At 48.4% G+C, this 18,866-nt stretch overlaps 2 protein-coding genes across 3 annotated transcripts; one reads left to right on the top strand and one right to left on the bottom strand.

Annotated features, from left to right (window-relative positions):
• Positions 1-11,285: 11,285 nt before the first annotated feature.
• Positions 11,286-12,965, top strand: LOC109759015 (peroxidase 1). 2 transcript variants are annotated; one of them, XM_020317857.4, is made up of 3 exons: positions 11,286-11,980; positions 12,061-12,226; positions 12,338-12,965. In XM_020317857.4, exons 1-3 carry the CDS (start codon positions 11,564-11,566, stop codon positions 12,760-12,762), a joined length of 1,008 nt encoding a protein of 335 aa, XP_020173446.3. In that variant the 5' UTR covers positions 11,286-11,563; the 3' UTR covers positions 12,763-12,965. The 2 variants fall into 2 exon arrangements, with proteins under 2 accessions (XP_020173446.3, XP_073356334.1); XM_073500233.1 differs by having other exon boundaries at positions 11,330-11,980; positions 12,061-12,965.
• Positions 12,966-13,330: 365 nt separating this feature from the next.
• On the bottom strand, positions 13,331-17,595 carry LOC109759014 (uncharacterized). The gene is made up of 9 exons (XM_020317855.4): positions 17,028-17,595; positions 16,555-16,602; positions 16,340-16,399; positions 15,406-15,492; positions 15,217-15,321; positions 14,279-14,392; positions 13,986-14,086; positions 13,772-13,883; positions 13,331-13,614 (listed from the first exon to the last, which is right to left on the bottom strand). The coding sequence occupies exons 1-9, from the start codon at positions 17,445-17,447 to the stop codon at positions 13,492-13,494; spliced, it is 1,170 nt and encodes a 389-aa protein (XP_020173444.1). The 5' UTR covers positions 17,448-17,595; the 3' UTR covers positions 13,331-13,491.
• Between the last annotated feature and the right edge of the window lie 1,271 nt (positions 17,596-18,866).

The following is an 18,866-nucleotide window of genomic DNA, read 5'->3' on the forward strand; positions in this document are numbered from 1 at the left end:
CGGCCGTGACTCTCACGAAAGCACAACCGTGCCTCTCGCGGAAGTAAAACCGTGACTCTCGCGAAAGAAAAAAAAAACAGAAAACGTGTTTTTTTTCGTTTTCGAAAAGCACGGCCGTGACTCTCGCTAAAGCACAACCGTGCCTCTCGCGAAAAAAAACGTGACTTTTCATGAAAGAAAAAAAAGTAAACGCGTTTTTTCGCGCAAAAAAAATTTCAAAAATTTTTTTTGGTCGAAACGCTAAGGAAGACCGGGGAAAAACCAAAACGTCGAAAAAAACCATTTAAAAAGCCGAAAACACGTGCGGAAAATTTAAAAAAAACAAAATCTAAAGGGAGCGTCCAGAGCGCGACACGTGGCAAATGGCTGAGAGCGCGCCAAGTGGCGCTGATTGTTGCGGGGCTCCCGAAGGAGCGCTCGTTAACTAGTTGCTCCCGCATTTGCATGCGTCTACTAGGGGAGCCTTCGCTGAAGGCCAGACAAAGAGTAAATTGCAGGAAACCACCGCTTTGAAGGCTAGGTTAGCAGAAAACACGAGTTTACATTTTTTTGACAGAAAACACCATGTCTAGCGTAATCTTTTTACAAATAACACTGATCAGTGGATAAGTCTCGTTTAAGCACATTTATGAAAAATGAGACCCGCTCTTCGCTGACGTGGCATAACGTTTTGCTGTTAGATAGTGTTTAAAGCAAAAACACCCCCAATGTTCTTCCCCCATGCTGCCAGGCCCTCTCACCGCGCCACCACAGGCTCACCGGCTCCACCGCCGCGCCCCATGCCGTATATCTACGGCATCCGCTTCCACCTCTGCACACCACACTGGATCGGGCGACATCCGCCTCGACCTACAGCTGGAGCGCAAGGCGCACCCGGAGCCTCGACCTGCAGCCGGAGCGCAAGGCGCAGCCCTGCAGCCAGAGCCTCCACCTGCAGCCGGTGCCCAAGGCCCTTCGGCGGCGGCACCAGTCGTGCCTGGTTCCCCAGCTGCCAGCGTGGCCCTTAGTGGGCGCCCCAACGACGGCGACAACACCTCGATGTGCCCCATGATGAAACCTATGACCGCGTCGCTGTCGCGCTAAGCGGGCACAAGGGCAGACCAACTTTGGCAGCGGCAGCACCAGCAGTGTGTTGGAAATATGCCCTAGAGGCAATAATAAATGGTTATTATTATATTTCTTTGTTCATGATAATCGTCTATTATTCATGCTATAATTGTATTGTCCGGAAATCGTAATACATGTGTGAATACATAGAGCACAACGTGTCCCTAGTAAGCCTCTAGTTGACTAGCTCGTTGATCAACAGATAGTCATGGTTTCCTGACTATGGACATTGGATGTCGTTGATAACGGGATCACATCATTAGGAGAATGATGTGATGGACAAGACCCAATCCTAAGCATAGCATAAAAGATCGTGTAGTTTCGTTTACTAGAGCTTTTCCAATGTCAAGTATCTTTTCCTTAGACCATGAGATCGTGCAACTCCCGGATACCGTAGGAGTGCTTTGGGTGTGCCAAACGTCACAACGTAACTGGGTGACTATAAAGGTGCACTACGGGTATCTCCGAAAGTGTCTGTTGGGTTGGCACGGATCGAGACTGGGATTTGTCACTCCGTGTGACGGAGAGGTATCTCTGGGCCCACTCGGTAATGCATCATCATAATGAGCTCAATGTGACTAAGGCGTTAGTCACGGGATCATGCATTGCGGTAAGAGTAAAGAGACTTGCCGGTAACGAGATTGAACAAGGTATTGGGATACCGACGATCGAATCTCAGGGAAGTAACATACCGATTGACAAAGGGAATTGTATACGGGATTGATTGAATCCTCGACACCGTGGTTCATCCGATGAGATCATCGTGGAACATGTGGGAGCCAACATGGGTATCCAGATCCCGCTGTTGGTTATTGACCGGAGAGGCGTCTCGGTCATGTCTGCATGTCTCCCGAACCCGTAGGGTCTACACACTTAAGGTTCGGTGACGCTAGGTTTGTAGAGATATATGTATGCGGAAACCCGAAAGTTGTTCGGAGTCCCGGATGAGATCCCGGACGTCACGAGAGGTTCCGGAATGGTCCGGAGGTGAAGAATTATATATAGGAAGTCAAGTTTCGGCCACCGGGAAAGTTTCGGGGGTTACCGGTATTGTACTGGGACCACCGGAAGGGTCCCGGGGGTCCACCGGGTGGGGCCACCTATCCCGGAGGGCCCCGTGGGCTGAAAGTGGAAGGGAACCAGCCCCTAGTGGGCTGGGCGCCCCCCCTTGGGCCTCCCCCCATGCGCCTAGGGTTGGGAACCCTAGGGTGGGGGGCTTCCCCCTTGCCTTGGGGGGCAAGGCAACCCCTTCCCCCCCTTTGGCCGCCGCCCCCCCCCCCCTTTGGATCTCATCTCCAGGGCCAGCGCGCCCCCAGGGGGCCTATATAAAGGAGGGGAGGGAGGGCAGCAACCTACAGCCTTGGGCGCCTCCCTCCTCCCCTGCAACACCTCTCTCTCTCGCAGAAGCTCGGCGAAGCCCTGCCGGAGAGCCGCTACATCCACCACCACGCCGTCGTGCTGTTGGATCTCCATCAACCTCTCCTTCCCCCTTGCTGGATCAAGAAGGAGGAGACGTCGCTGCACCGTACGTGTGTTGAACGCGGAGGTGCCGTCCGTTCGGCACTCGGTCATCGGTGATTTGGATCACGGCGAGTACGACTCCGTCATCCACGTTCATTGGAACGCTTCCGCTCGCGATCTACAAGGGTATGTAGATGCACTCCTTTCCCCTCGTTGCTAGTAGACTCCATAGATGCATCTTTGTGAGTGTAGGAAAATTTTAAAATTATGCTACGATTCCCAACAGTGGCATCATGAGCCAGGCCTATGCGTAGTTACTATGCACGAGTAGAACACAAAGCAGTTGTGGGCGTTGAGTTTGCCAATTCTTCTTGCCGCTACTAGTCTTTTCTTGTTTCGGCGGCATTGTAGGATGAAGCGGCCCGGACCGACCTTACACGTACACTTACGTGAGACAGGTTCCACCGACTGACATGCACTAGATGCATAAGGTGGCTAGCGGGTGTCTGTCTCTCCTACTTTCATCGGAACGGATTCGATGAAAAGGGTCCTTATGAAGGGTAAATGGAAATTGGCAAATCACGTTGTGGTCATACGTAGGTAAGAAACGTTCTTGATAGAAACCTACAAACCACGTAAAACTTGCAACAACAATTAGAGGACGTCTAACTTGTTTTTGCAGCAAGTGCTATGTGATGTGATATGGCCAGAAGATGTGATGAATGATATATGTGATGTATGAGATTGATCATATTCTTGTAATAGGAATCACGACTTGCATGTCGATGAGTATGACAACCGGCAGAAGCAATAGGAGTTGTCTTTATTATTTTGTATGACCTGCGTGTCATTGAATAACGCCATGTAAATTACTTTACTTTATTGCTAAACGCGTTAGCCATAGTAGTAGAAGTAACCGTTGGCGTGACAACTTCATGAAGACACAATGATGGAGATCATGGTGTCATGCCGGTGACGAAGATGATCATGGTGCCCCAAAGATGGAGATCAAAGGAGCATGATGATATTGGCCATATCATGTCACTATTTGATTGCATGTGATGTTTATCATGTTTTTGCATCTTATTTGCTTAGAATGACGGTAGCAAGTAGGATGATCCCTTATAATAATTTCAGGAAAAGTGTTCACCCTAACTGTGAACCGTTGCGAAGGTTCGTTGTTTCGAAGCACCACGTGATGATCGGGTGTGATAGATTCTAACGTTCGAATACAACGGGTGTTGACGAGCCTAGCATGTACAGACATGGCCTCGGAACACACGCAATACACTTAGGTTGACTTGACGAGCCTAGCATGTACAGACATGGCCTCGGAACACGGAGGACCGAAAGGTCGAGCATGAGTCGTATAGAAGATACGATCAACATGGAGATGTTCACCGATCTTGACTAGTCCGTCTCACGTGATGATCGGACACGGCCTAGTTAAACTCGGATCATGTTTTCACTTAGATGACTAGAGGGATGTCTATCTGAGTGGGAGTTCATTAAATAATTTGATTAGATGAACTTAATTATCATGAACTTAGTCTAAAATCTTTACACTATGTATTGTAGATCAAATGGCCAATGTTGTCCTCAATTTCAACGCGTTCCTAGAGAAAACCAAGCTGAAAGATGATGGCAGCAACTATACGGACTGGGTCCGGAACCTGAGGCTCATCCTCATAGTAGCCAAGAAAGATTATGTCTTAGAAGCACCGCTAGGTGATGCACCAATCCCAGAGAACCAAGACGTTATGAACGCTTGGCAATCACGTGCTGATGATTACTCCCTCGTTCAGTGCGGCATGCTTTACAGCTTAGAACCGGGTCTCCAAAAGCGTTTTGAGAAACATGGAGCATATGAGATGTTCGAGGAGCTGAAACTGGTTTTCCAAGCTCATGCCCGGGTCGAGAGATATGATGTCTCCGACAAGTTCTTCAGCTGTAAAATGGAGGAGAATAGTTCTGTTAGTGAGCACATACTCAGAATGTCTGGGTTGCACAACCGCTTGTCTCAGCTGGGAGTTAATCTCCCGGATGACGCGGTCATTGACAGAATCCTCCAGTCGCTTCCACCAAGCTACAAGAGCTTTGTGATGAACTACAATATGCAGGGGATGGAAAAGACCATTCCTGAGGTATATTCAATGCTGAAATCAGCGGAAGGGGAGATCGGAAAAGAACATCAAGTGTTGATGGTGAATAAAACCACTAAGTTCAAGAAGGGCAAGGGTAAGAAGAACTTCAAGAAGGACGGCAAGGGAGTTGCCGCGCCCGGTAAACCAGTTGCTGGGAAGAAGTCAAAGAATGGACCCAAGCCCGAGACTGAGTGCTTTTATTGCAAGGGAAGTGGTCACTGGAAGCGGAACTGCCCCAAATACTTAGCGGACAAGAAGAAGGCCGGCAACACCAAAGGTATATGTGATATACATGTAATTGATGTGTACCTTACCAGTACTCGTAGTAGCTCCTGGGTATTTGATACCGATGCGGTTGCTCATATTTGTAACTCAAAACAGGAACTACGGAATAAACGGAGACTGGCGAAGGACGAGGTGACGATGCGCGTCGGGAATGGTTCCAAGGTTGATGTGATCGCCGTCGGCACGCTACCTCTGCATCTACCCACGGGATTAGTTTTAAACCTCAATAATTGTTATTTAGTGTCAGCTTTGAGCATGAACATTGTATCTGGATCTCGTTTAATTCGAGATGGCTACTCATTTAAATCCGAGAATAATGGTTGTTCTATTTATTTGAGAGATATGTTTTATGGTCATTCCCCGCTGGTCAATGGTTTATTTTTGATGAATCTCGAACGTGATGTTACACATGTTCATAGTGTGAATACCAAAAGATGTAAAGTTGATAACGATAGTCCCACATACTTGTGGCACTGCCGCCTTGGTCACATTGGTGTCAAGCGCATGAAGAAGCTCCATGCAGATGGACTTTTGGAGTCTCTTGATTACGAATCATTTGAAACGTGCGAACCATGCCTCATGGGTAAGATGACCAAGACTCCGTTCTCCGGAACAATGGAGCGAGCAACCAACTTATTGGAAATCATACATACCGATGTGTGTGGTCCAATGAGTGTTGAGGCTCGCGGAGGATATCGTTATGTTCTCACTCTCACTGATGATTTAAGTAGATATGGGTATGTCTACCTAATGAAACACAAGTCTGAAACCTTTGAAAAGTTCAAGGAATTTCAGAGTGAGGTTGAGAATCAACGTGACAGGAAAATAAAATTCTTACGATCAGATCGTGGTGGAGAATATTTAAGTCACGAATTTGGTACACACTTAAGGAAATGTGGAATAGTTTCACAACTCACGCCGCCTGGAACACCTCAGAGAAATGGTGTGTCCGAACGTCGTAATCGCACTCTATTGGATATGGTGCGATCTATGATGTCTCTTACCGATTTACCGCTCTCATTTTGGGGCTATGCTTTAGAGACTGCCGCATTCACTTTAAACAGGGCTCCGTCGAAATCCGTTGAGACGACACCGTATGAATTATGGTTTGGGAAGAAACCTAAGCTGTCGTTTCTAAAAGTTTGGGGATGCGATGCTTATGTCAAGAAACTTCAACCTGAAAAGCTCGAACCCAAGTCGGAGAAATGCGTCTTCATAGGATACCCTAAGGAAACTATTGGGTATACCTTCTACCTCAGATCCGAAGGCAAGATCTTCGTTGCCAAGAACGGGTCCTTTCTAGAGAAGGAGTTTCTCTCGAAAGAATTGAGTGGGAGGAAAGTGGAACTTGATGAGGTGATAGTCACCCCTTCCGAACCGGAAAGTAGCGCAGCGCGGGAAAATGTTCCTGTGGTGCCTACACCGACTGGGGAGGAAGTTAATGATGATGATCATGAAGCTTCGGATCAAGTTACTGAACTTCGTAGGTCCACAAGGACACGTTCCGCACCAGAGTGGTACGACAACCCTGTCCTGGAAATCATGTTGTTAGACAACGGTGAACCTTCGAACTATGAAGAAGCGATGGCGGGCCCGGATTCCGACAAATGGCTAGAAGCCATGAAATCCGAGATAGAATCCATGTATGAAAACAAAGTATGGACTTTGACTGACTTGCCCGATGATCGGCGAGCCATAGAAAACAAATGGATCTTTAAGAAGAAGACAGACGCGTATGGTAATGTGACCATCTATAAGTCTCGACTTGTCGCTAAGGGTTATCGACAAGTTCAAGGGGTTGACTACGATGAGACTTTCTCACCCGTAGCGAAGCTGAAGTCCGTCCGAATCATGTTAGCAATTGCCGCATACTATGATTATGAGATATGGCAGATGGACGTCAAAACGGCATTCCTTAACGGCTTCCTTAAGGAAGAGTTGTATATGATGCAGCCGGAAGGTTTTGTCGATCCTAAGAATGCTAACAAAGTATGCAAGCTCCAGCGCTCAATCTATGGGCTGGTGCAAGCATCTCGGAGTTGGAACATTCGCTTTGATGAGATGATCAAAGCGTTTGGGTTTACACAGACTTATGGAGAAGCCTGTGTTTACAAGAAAGTGAGTGGGAGCTCTGTAGCATTTCTCATATTATATGTGGATGACATACTATTGATGGGAAATGATATAGAATTCTTGGAAAGTATAAAGGCCTATTTGAATAAGTGTTTTTCAATGAAGGACCTTGGAGAAGCTGCTTATATATTAGGCATCAAGATCTATAGAGATAGATCAAGACGCCTCATTGGTCTTTCACAGAGTACATACATTGACAAGATATTGAAGAAGTTCAGTATGGATCAGTCCAAGAAGGGGTTCTTGCCTGTATTGCAAGGTGTGCAATTGAGCACGGCTCAATGCCCGACCACGGCAGAAGATATAGAAAAGATGAGTGTCATCCCCTATGCCTCGGCCATAGGGTCTATTATGTATGCCATGCTGTGTACCAGACCTGATGTAAACCTTGCCGTAAGTTTGGTAGGAAGGTACCAAAGTAATCCCGGCATGGAACACTGGACAGCGGTCAAGAATATCCTGAAGTACCTGAAGAGGACTAAGGATATGTTTCTCATTTATGGAGGTGACGAAGAGCTCGTCGTAAAGGGTTACGTCGACGGGCTTCGACATAGATCTGGATGACTCGAAGTCACAGACCGGATACGTGTATATTTTGAATGGAGGAGCAGTAAGCTGGTGCAGTTGCAAGCAAAGTGTCGTGGCGGGATCTACATGTGAGGCGGAGTACATGGCAGCCTCGGAGGCAGCACAGGAAGCAGTCTGGATGAAGGAGTTCATTACCGACCTAGGGGTGATTCCCAATGCGTCGGGCCCGATGACTCTCTTCTGTGACAACACTGGAGCCATTGCCCTTGCGAAGGAGCCCAGGTTTCACAGGAAGACCAGGCATATCAAGCGTCGCTTCAACTCCATTCGTGAAAGTGTTCAAAATGGAGACATAGATATTTGTAAAGTACATACGGACCTGAATTTAGCAGATCCGTTGACTAAACCTCTCCCTAGGGCAAAACATGATCAACACCAGGACGCAATGGGTGTTCGATTCATCACAATGTAACTAGATTATTGACTCTAGTGCAAGTGGGAGACTGTTGGAAATATGCCCTAGAGGCAATAATAAATGGTTATTATTATATTTCTTTGTTCATGATAATCGTCTATTATTCATGCTATAATTGTATTGTCCGGAAATCGTAATACATGTGTGAATACATAGACCACAACGTGTCCCTAGTAAGCCTCTAGTTGACTAGCTCGTTGATCAACAGATAGTCATGGTTTCCTGACTATGGACATTGGATGTCGTTGATAACGGGATCACATCATTAGGAGAATGATGTGATGGACAAGACCCAATCCTAAGCATAGCATAAAAGATCGTGTAGTTTCGTTTACTAGAGCTTTTCCAATGTCAAGTATCTTTTCCTTAGACCATGAGATCGTGCAACTCCCGGATACCGTAGGAGTGCTTTGGGTGTGCCAAACGTCACAACGTAACTGGGTGACTATAAAGGTGCACTACGGGTATCTCCGAAAGTGTCTGTTGGGTTGGCACGGATCGAGACTGGGATTTGTCACTCCGTGTGACGGAGAGGTATCTCTGGGCCCACTCGGTAATGCATCATCATAATGAGCTCAATGTGACTAAGGCGTTAGTCACGGGATCATGCATTGCGGTAAGAGTAAAGAGACTTGCCGGTAACGAGATTGAACAAGGTATTGGGATACCGACGATCGAATCTCGGGCAAGTAACATACCGATTGACAAAGGGAATTGTATACGGGATTGATTGAATCCTCGACACCGTGGTTCATCCGATGAGATCATCGTGGAACATGTGGGAGCCAACATGGGTATCCAGATCCCGCTGTTGGTTATTGACCGGAGAGGCGTCTCGGTCATGTCTGCATGTCTCCCGAACCCGTAGGGTCTACACACTTAAGGTTCGGTGACGCTAGGGTTGTAGAGATATATGTATGCGGAAACCCGAAAGTTGTTCGGAGTCCCGGATGAGATCCCGGACGTCACGAGAGGTTCCGGAATGGTCCGGAGGTGAAGAATTATATATAGGAAGTCAAGTTTCGGCCACCGGGAAAGTTTCGGGGGTTACCGGTATTGTACCGGGACCACCGGAAGGGTCCCGGGGGTCCACCGGGTGGGGCCACCTATCCCGGAGGGCCCCGTGGGCTGAAAGTGGAAGGGAACCAGCCCCTAGTGGGCTGGGCGCCCCCCCTTGGGCCTCCCCCCATGCGCCTAGGGTTGGGAACCCTAGGGTGGGGGGCTTCCCCCTTGCCTTGGGGGGCAAGGCAACCCCTTCCCCCCCTTTGGCCGCCCCCCCCCCCCCCCTTTGGATCTCATCTCCAGGGCCGGCGCCCCCCCAGGGGGCCTATATAAAGGGGGGAGGGAGGGCAGCAACCTACAGCCTTGGGCGCCTCCCTCCTCCCCTGCAACACCTCTCTCTCTCTCTCTCGCAGAAGCTCGGCGAAGCCCTGCCGGAGACCCGCTACATCCACCACCACGCCGTCGTGCTGTTGGATCTCCATCAACCTCTCCTTCCCCCCTTGCTGGATCAAGAAGGAGGAGACGTCGCTGCACCGTACGTGTGTTGAACGCGGAGGTGCAGTCCGTTCGACACTCGGTCATCGGTGATTTGGATCACGGCGAGTACGACTCCGTCATCCACATTCATTGGAACGCTTCCGCTCGCGATCTACAAGGGTATGTAGATGCACTCCTTTCCCCTCGTTGCTAGTAGACTCCATAGATGCATCTTTGTGAGCGTAGGAAAATTTTAAAATTATGCTACGATTCCCAACACAGTGCTTGGTTCCCCAGCCGCCGGTGCGGCCCTTCGGTGGGTGCCCCGACTACAATGACAGCAGGGCGACGTGCGCATGCTGGAGCTCATCCTGGTCACCGCCAAGATCCAAATCGGGCTCACCCCAATCCATCCAAATCGAGCTCGCCCCAGCACCAATTAGAGAGAAGAGGAGGTGCTAGACCTCGACGCCGGCGAGGTCCATCAGCCACCCCAAGCCTCCATGGGCGCCTCCCCAGCCAGCGGCGAGAGTCCATGGCTGTCGTGCTACTAGTTTTATGCACGTGGGGGGCTAATTGCGATTTTGCATTTTGATTCAGGGGTGTATATATAAAATTCTAGGGACTAGTTTGTAAATTTAGATTAAAACCCATTGGCACGAAACGTATGCCACGTAAGCAGAAAACGCGACCCACCTGTCATAAACACGCTCAAACGAGGCTAATCCACCGATCAGTGTTATTTGCAAATAGATTATGCTAGACATGGTGTTTTCTGCCAAAAAAAGTAAACTCGTGTTTTCTGCTAACCTAGCCTTTAAAGTGGTGGTTTCCTGCAATTTACTCGCCAGACAAATCTGCCGACCCAGTTGCCCCGCGAGCTATTTTACTTTTTTTTTGTTCTTCGGTGTTCTAGTCGGTTTTCACCCAAAAAAGGCTGTTGTTTTGTAGGAATTGGATACTAAAAAAGAAAAAATATAAATATATATTATAAATTATTCTTTATGTGCTATATAAAAAAGTTTAGTATGTATTAAAAAATCATCTTATACTAAAAAAATGTTTAGTGTGTATTAAAACAATGTTGAACATATAAGTAAAAAACTTCATCGAATATTGAAAACTGAGCTATCTTTATAACAAAAGAAATGTTCAGTGTGTAAGTAAAAAGTGTGCATCACATATGAAAAAGTTCAATGTGTATTTGAAATAAAACGTTCACCGTATATTGCAAAACCTAAATAGAAAGGAAATGTTCAAAAATAAAATAAAATAAAATAAAATAGAAGAAAAAACAAGATCTGAAAAATAAAAATGAAAAAAAAAAGAAAAAAAAACCGAACCTAAAAACTACACAAACAAAAAAACGAAAAAGGAAACGGCCGGAAAAAATAGCCAAAATGGCCGGCCCGTCTGCAGGCTGGCTTCAACGATTGAGCACATTCCAGTTTGTTTGTTTTTTTTTGAGGGATTGAGCATATTCCAGTTTTTTTTTTTTTTTTTGCGGGATTGAGCATATTCCAGCTGACGCCTAATCTGACTGCGAGTCCACGAGATACGACCGTTTCCCCCAAAAGACCATCCGTAATAAATCGCCAGCGACGCCGATGGCGACAAGACGAGCACGCGCCCGACCATGGAGCCGACACCGCTGAGCGAATCAGTCGCGAGCATTCGAGCCCGGCCGACGCGCGCCCTCCCCTCACCCACCAACCAACCAACCAACCAATCCCTCCACTCAAAGCAAAGCCTCGAGGCGGAGTCCGTCCTACTGCATCCATCGCGTCACACACCGGCCCGGGACTACAGCCCGAAAAGCACGGCGCAACCACTCTTTGACCTTTGCCCCGTGATCACACCACACCATCTCCCATCCACTGTGCCGCTGCCGTCCCCATTTCCACCCTCGATCGCCCTCCGGTCTGCTCGTCGACCGCCTCGCGCTTTCTTCATGTCCAGGGAGCGGCGGTTGCCGCTCGTCCTGGCCCTGGCGGCGGCGGTGGTGGGCGTCCTCGCGGTTGCGTCGCCGCGGGCGGAGGCGGAGCTGCAGGTCGGGTTCTACAATGCGACGTGCCCGATCGCGGAGGGGGTGGTGTTCGCGGAGATGCACGCCATCCTGCACGAGGACCCCACGCTGGCGCCCTCGCTGCTCCGGATGCACTACCACGACTGCTTCGTCCAGGGCTGCGACGGCTCCATCATGCTCAGGTCCCGCCGGGGCACGGCGGAGCGGGACGCCACCCCGAACCGGAGCATGCGGGGCTACGACGCCATCGAGCGGATCAAGGCCAGGCTCGAGACGCTCTGCCCGCTCACCGTCTCCTGCGCCGACATCATCGCCATGGCCGCCAGGGACGCCGTCTACCTGGTGCGTAGCCAAAGAGACCACGACGAGAAGTTGATTTAATTTGAGCATCTTTTTCACCGGCTCTCGTGCTTAATTTGCAGAGCAAGGGGCCGTGGTACGGCGTGGAGACCGGGCGGCGGGACGGCAACGTGACGGTGGCCGAGTACGCGGAGAACGACCTGGCGCCGCCGGACTCCAACATCGTCGACGTCAAGACCTTCTTCAGCGTCAAGTCCCTCACCGCCAAGGACATCGTCGTCCTCTTCGGTACGCACTTTCCCTTTCCTCTATATCGCTTCACGCGCACGTACGTCCGTGGACGACAGCAACAGCCCAACACACACCGCACTGACAATGGCATCCTTGCTCCACCTCCAGGGAGCCACAGCATCGGGACCTCCCACTGCGAGGCGTTCCGGAAGCGGCTCTACAACTTCACGGGCGCCATGGACCAGGACCCGTCGCTGGACGCCCGGTACGCGAGGCAGCTGAGGAAGCTCTGCCCGCGCCGCGGCGGCGGCCGGGGCAGGAGGGCCAAGGTGCCCATGGACCCCGGCAGCGGCTTCACCTTCGACCTCAGCTACTACCGCCACGTGCTCGCCACGGGGGGCCTCTTCCAGTCCGACGGCAGCCTCCTCCACGACCCCGCCACCAGGGGCTACGTCGAGAGGATGGCCAACGCGTCGTCGCCCGACGAGTACTACCAGGACTTCGCGGCGGCCATGGTCAAGATGGGCCGCACCGACGTGCTCCCCGACAGCCTCGGCGAGGTCAGGGCCACCTGCGGCGTTTTTGTTGACTAGCCTTAGGTTCAGACATGCACTTGCACATGACATACACTGGCTGATTGTATGAGGATTTATGTCTCTATACGGTTCTCTGATCTCCAAGCTAATATTATTAACTGAAGATGCAAGACAGTTTCATGAGCTCTTTAGCTCAGGAGATCATCACTTGTAACTTGTACAAATAATCCACGTACTAATATTTATACTGTACAAGATCATGACGAGTCCTGCACTGTTACATCTGGTCGTTTGACCACCTGTTTGGTCAACCACAAATCGGTCACCAAACTGGCCAGAAATAACAAAATAATTCAGCCACAGAGTGCGTCAGCCGTCATGCAAGTTGAACTTGTGTGAGCAAACTTCTGTATGGAGACAACCAAAACTAGATACTACTACTATCCAATGACCGGTGATGCACTAAACGAATAGCTTCAATGCACTACAATTTGCAAGCCAAAATGACTCCTGATAATAAAATCAAGTCAAATCATTTTCCTATTCTAAATTTGCAACTTAAACGTTTTCGCCAGAGTTTGTTCCTAGTAAAATAGGAAAGCTTTGGAAAGAGACACATCCAGTGTACATTGCAGTGAAATTGTTCTTTCATTTGTTCAACTTCGATTCCAGAAATTACACCTATTGTATAATGAAAAACTGTAAGTGAGAACTGAACACCCTTTGCTTTTTAGAGACTACACATGACAAGAACAAAGAACACTTGACACATTGGTGCATACATTGTTATTTTTTACCCCATATATAGATTCCAGATGCTACTACTGTGCTTACTGCTCCAATGGATGCCAAAATTTTCAACTTCGAAGCACCTTTCCTAGGCACAGGTAATTCCATCAAACGTTGTACCTGCACGGAAATTTCATAACTGAAGTGAGCATTACGAAAAAATATATCTGTTCTGACTGTCAATTAACCAACCAAAGTAATCTAAAATAGTAATGAATTTCTAGCTCATAAAAAACATAACACACAAAATGATTTTGTTCAAAAGAAAAAATCTTACCTCAATAGGTTGTTGCCAATTTTTCTTTATGCCAGAAACATGCCCTTTTCCCACAACTGCCACCACTGAAGAATGTTCCCTTGCTACCTTCAATAATTTGGAAGACATATACCTACAACAAAATTCACTAAGTTAAAGCTCAACCATTATTGTAACATTGAGAATAGCAACACAAAATGCTTTACAAAAGTAAAGTAATTTTGAAGGAACTCACATATCACGCTCATGGAGAAGTGTCTCCATCAGACTAGGAAATGCCTTACTCATCTCTTGAATGACAAGTGTTAGCATGTCAACATCATCCATGTCCTTTAACTGAATAAACAAGCATTGGCATTGCAATGTAAATACAGTGAAGTAATTATTCTTGTACATTTAATCTAAAACCAACAAGGTATCATGGTATGTTAAATCTCACAATACTGAACCTGAGGGCATTTAGTGAAACAAGAAGGCAAGATGGTATAAGTGCTCGCTGTAGCAAATGTATTGCCCAAGACAACATACCATTTTATTAAGATCTTCAGGGCTCGGTAAAAATAAGGACTGGAAAACAATGTAGTACAGAAATTTAGCCCTGTGCCACAATGACATTTTCCCCCAAGTTCTCCTCAGAGTGATCTTCAAAAGAAAAAAGAAAAAAGAAAAACATAGAATGGCATCAGTTCAGTGCTTATGAAAATTAATTGGTGACCTATCTCCTAGTACCAAGACTTCAATAGAATAAGGACCAATATGACATGCTGAACGTAAATAATATTATGCCAACAATAGCAGCAGTCAAGAGGTACAAGAATTAACATAAGATAACCGCGGGTGATGCTCTAACTTTAGGGCCCGTTCGGTGTCCCTCCGCTCCACGGCTCCGCTCCCGGAGCGGACGGAGCTGCAGTTAAAATTCCTGGAGCGAGCAAACAGGTGCTCCGCAGATCCTAAGATTTTAAGGAGCTGACGGATTACCGAACGGGTCCTTAATCACTTAAAACGGATCCTACTACAGCACAACATCATAACAACTTAACCTTTTGGGTCCACTGTCCATAACCAACCTTCATCAGTTTATGGCACACCACATTAGAAGATTGAAATTAAAAGTTTAAGAACAAGCAAGCAGTATTAACCACCATTCAATCAATCCAAGCAGACAGATGAGATGTGTATTTTGTTTTTCAAAAAATAAAAATCTATATCAGTAATATGAGTGGAGAAGTTAATGGCACATGAATGAGCAATGTATGTTTAATCCATTTGAATTGTTGGAACAAATTGTCCGTCATTCTATTAGATGCATAGAAAATATAGCAACAATAAAAGTTGATCACATTTATCCATGTGGGAACAAATTGGAATGATCAGTGAACTACTTATCCGTGTAGATCATTTCATGTAATTTGTTGCATCCAGTACCCTTCTGAATGATAAACTCAACCACCTAAGTTCTGTACCTGGACAGGGCGATCTCCAAGGATAACTTTGCCACCATAAGTCATTGCTTCCTCAAATGCCACTCGAAATTCAGCTCCAGGTAACACATCAAGCTGGCTGGCAACCTTGGGTGCCAAAAGCAACATCATATCGGCTACCATGAACACTACTTAAATTAGTACTGACTGCACAGCAAATTCAGTGCATACCTTTGCAAGAAACCAGCTATAGAGAATCCCAAAGGTGTTCATCTTTTTCTTCTTCCACATGTCAATCATTTCGTTCATAGTAGGAACCTATGGGCAAAATCAGATCGAATGATGAAGGAGAAGAAATAATGATACTCTATAATAGAACATGCCAAACTGGAGATGATGTCTGGTACAATCTATATGATCTAATTTCAGTGATACAGATAATAAATGTATATTATAGGTTAAATACATGGCACTTAGATGAAGGATCTGTAAAAACTATAAACCAAGAGAACCACTGTTCATGCATGAACAAGCACAACTATCCAACATTACAATGATATATATAATCCCAACGAAGATGCACCACAAATATGTTTTTATTAAAAGTGCTTGATTGGTGTCCATGAGAATATGCAATGCCATATCAACAGTGTCAAGCCCATTCGGTCAATTAACTTAGATAGGTCAAATTATGAACAACTTCTGTTTTTACCACAATTAACTCAAGTAGGTCAAATTATGAACAACATGTGTTTTTACCAACAAATTCTAAACAAGTATCTTCTGGAGCAAACTTCAGTAGTGTTTTCTTATCCAACTTTATACTCCCTCTGATCCTAAATATAAGACGTTTTGGCAGTTCAATTTAAACTGCCAAAACGTCTTATAATTAGAAACGAAGGTAGTATTAGAGATATCCAACATCCAACAGAGAGTTCTTCATTGAGATTAATTTTGTGAACCCCAACGCCATACTAAGTGGCTTTCTTCACCACTTGAGGGAATAACAGATAAAGATTGAAGCACAACCGACTCAAAATTCTTATAGCGCTTTCTGGTAATTTGATTCACACAAGTACAGTAGCTTCAATGTAATGAACCAACAATCATTATAGGATAATATAAGCATTTATTTCCTGCTTTACACATGTTGACTGTTTCATACCTGAAGGTTTTGTGGTGTCAGAATAGAAACCCTGCTGGAACACAGTTCCAAGAAAACAGCCTACAATTCCAAGAAAAAAAAGTGTTCCAAACAAATTAGTTGAAAATCTCCAAAATATCAATTACAAAAGAAAACACTCCAAAACTGGCAGCCAACCTGCCAAATGATCCACCAATTGTTGAAATTACTGATGATAAGTAAAGAGAGGGAGAAACCTGAGGTTTCAGGAAGTTGATGACGGCTTTGACTTGATCACATGATTCCTACAATGAAATCAACAGTCAAGTTATCATTCCAAATTACAAATGTCCTGATGACTGATGTGACATTTTTTTAGCACATGACGCACACTCAAAGCAAAACCACCGGGGCACCAGTACTTATGATTTACTAGCGCACTTGCTCTAGCCCGCACAGAATGGTACTAAGCCCAAAAAACAATGCAACTTGCTTGCCGGGGCTAATTCAGGTACACATCTCTACCTTTTGTGCTTGGACTCTAAATCTTGGATCGACAGAATTTTCTTCGCTTCAAGAGTAAAATTAACCCGAAAATGGAACTGATGTACTCGCGCAGTGGTGTATGAACCCAATACAATGCCCACAAAGTACTAGGACCAGAAGGGAACGTACAAGGGTCCTGCAATTCACCCTCGAAATCCGTGGCAGGAGAACAGGGCAGGCTCACCTGCGAGACATGGGCGGTGCCGACGACGTAGACGCGGCAGGTCTCGCCTTCCCCAGCCGCCACGGCCTCGGCCGAAGTGACGCACTCGAGGCACACCACTCCTCTGGCGAGCTCCTCGGGCAGTTCCCTGGGCCCGTCGAAGCCCGCGTCCTCTCCCCCCGCTTCCGCCTCGGCGTCCGCGAACTCCGGGTCGTCCACGCCAGTCTCCCCGTTGAACTCGGCGTAGGCGTCGGCCCTAGCATCGGAGAAGGGCGTGGCCGGATCCATCAGCAGGCAGAGCGGCGCAGGGCGGCGAGAAGCGAAGCTCCGAAGAGTCGGGGTTAGGGCTCGGCGGGCGGGGAGCGGCGGGGCGCGAGGCGGTTGCGGGGTTCGGAGGAGGAAGGGGGCGCGGTGGAGGAGGAGGCGAGGCGGGCGGATCATGCGCCGGAGGGCGTCAGTTTGGGGAGGGATTGCTCGTCGTGCCGGAGGCTATTGGGATGGGACGGGGCGGCCTGTGACGTGGCCTCCGTCGGTGCAGCGGCTGGGATCTCTCTGAGAGACGTGGGAGGCGGGATCTGAGCCGTTCGAACCACCGACGTGGCCGCGCCGCGCTGCCTCGCTTTTATTCGTTGCTTGCTTGATCTGTCGTCCCCGCGCGCGGTTGCATATGCATCACCGTCGTGCTCTGTCGATGTCCTCGGGGAGAACGGCTCTTGTGGTTCGGATCACACGGGGTCGACCCATTGAGTAGTTCGTGCATCAGTTAACTCATAGTGAAATTTTTCTTTTGTTGGTGGATGTATAAGGGCATCTCTAACGCCGACCCTGAAACCGCTTGCATACGTCCTGATCGGGCCATGTTTTTTCCTGCAAACCGGAGACAAAGTGAAGTGGCTTTGCGGACGTCCGGATCACTGACATGCCCGCGTTAGACTGCCCTGGCCCATCACAAATCCTCACAAGTCCCTCCTATGCTTTCCATCGAACGACCGTGCCGCTAGTCGCGCCGCATTCTTGCCGGACCAGACCATGCAGCGCCCGATATTGATGCCCGTGATTTGACTGGATGGGAGGGCGGCACTGACGGACGTGACTTCTCGGGCGCCGCCGCTTTAATGCAGACGCCGCTTCCCGAGAAACCAACTCCGGCCGCTACGCCGCATTGAAGCTGTGCACTGATCTGGCTGGCCGCGGTTATTTAAGTCGTGCGCCGACCTAGCCTCATCTCGCCTGGCCGCAGCTATTTAAGTCGTGTGCCGACAACGCGCAGAGTCGCATGCCCGCTCCCCGAGCACCGTCCTCCTACCCCTCCCCACCACCGTTCTCGAGCCCTTCCTCCTCTTCGAGCCCAACAGCGATGCCAAAGTCTTGGTTCTTCGTGCTAGCAGGCAGGAGACAGTGGGAGTTCTTCGTCTGGTGGTTCTTGGGGCCGCCACCCTCGCTCTCCGGGCCCGTCAGCATCGACGACACCCGTCTCGTCCAGCAAGGAGGAGATCGTCATCTTCTCCGGCGATGAGGAGGACCAAACGCCGCAGCAGAGGCCCCGCCTCCTATCGAAATTCGTTCGTCAGATCGAGTTAATGACGGAGCATTCGCTTCGTCACATGGGCCCGTCGCCACCATCGACGGTGTGCGTCAAGGAGGAGCCGCTGTCCCCACCGCAACAGCCCGTAAAGTGCGAGCCGGTGTCCCCGCTCCGGCGGGTCAAGGACGAGCCGGCGTTGTCCCCGCCCCAGCGCTATCGCGGCGTCCAGATCGGACGTCGCGTCAAGGACGGGCCGTCGTCTCCCCCACTCAACTGCGACGTACAGATCGGACCCAGGTCAAGGACGAGTCGGCCTCGCTCCCGCACAGCATGTA

The sequence above is a fragment of the Aegilops tauschii genome, chromosome 1 (assembly GCF_002575655.3).
Source record: "Aegilops tauschii subsp. strangulata cultivar AL8/78 chromosome 1, Aet v6.0, whole genome shotgun sequence".
NCBI classification, from domain to species: Eukaryota; Viridiplantae; Streptophyta; class Magnoliopsida; order Poales; family Poaceae; genus Aegilops; species Aegilops tauschii.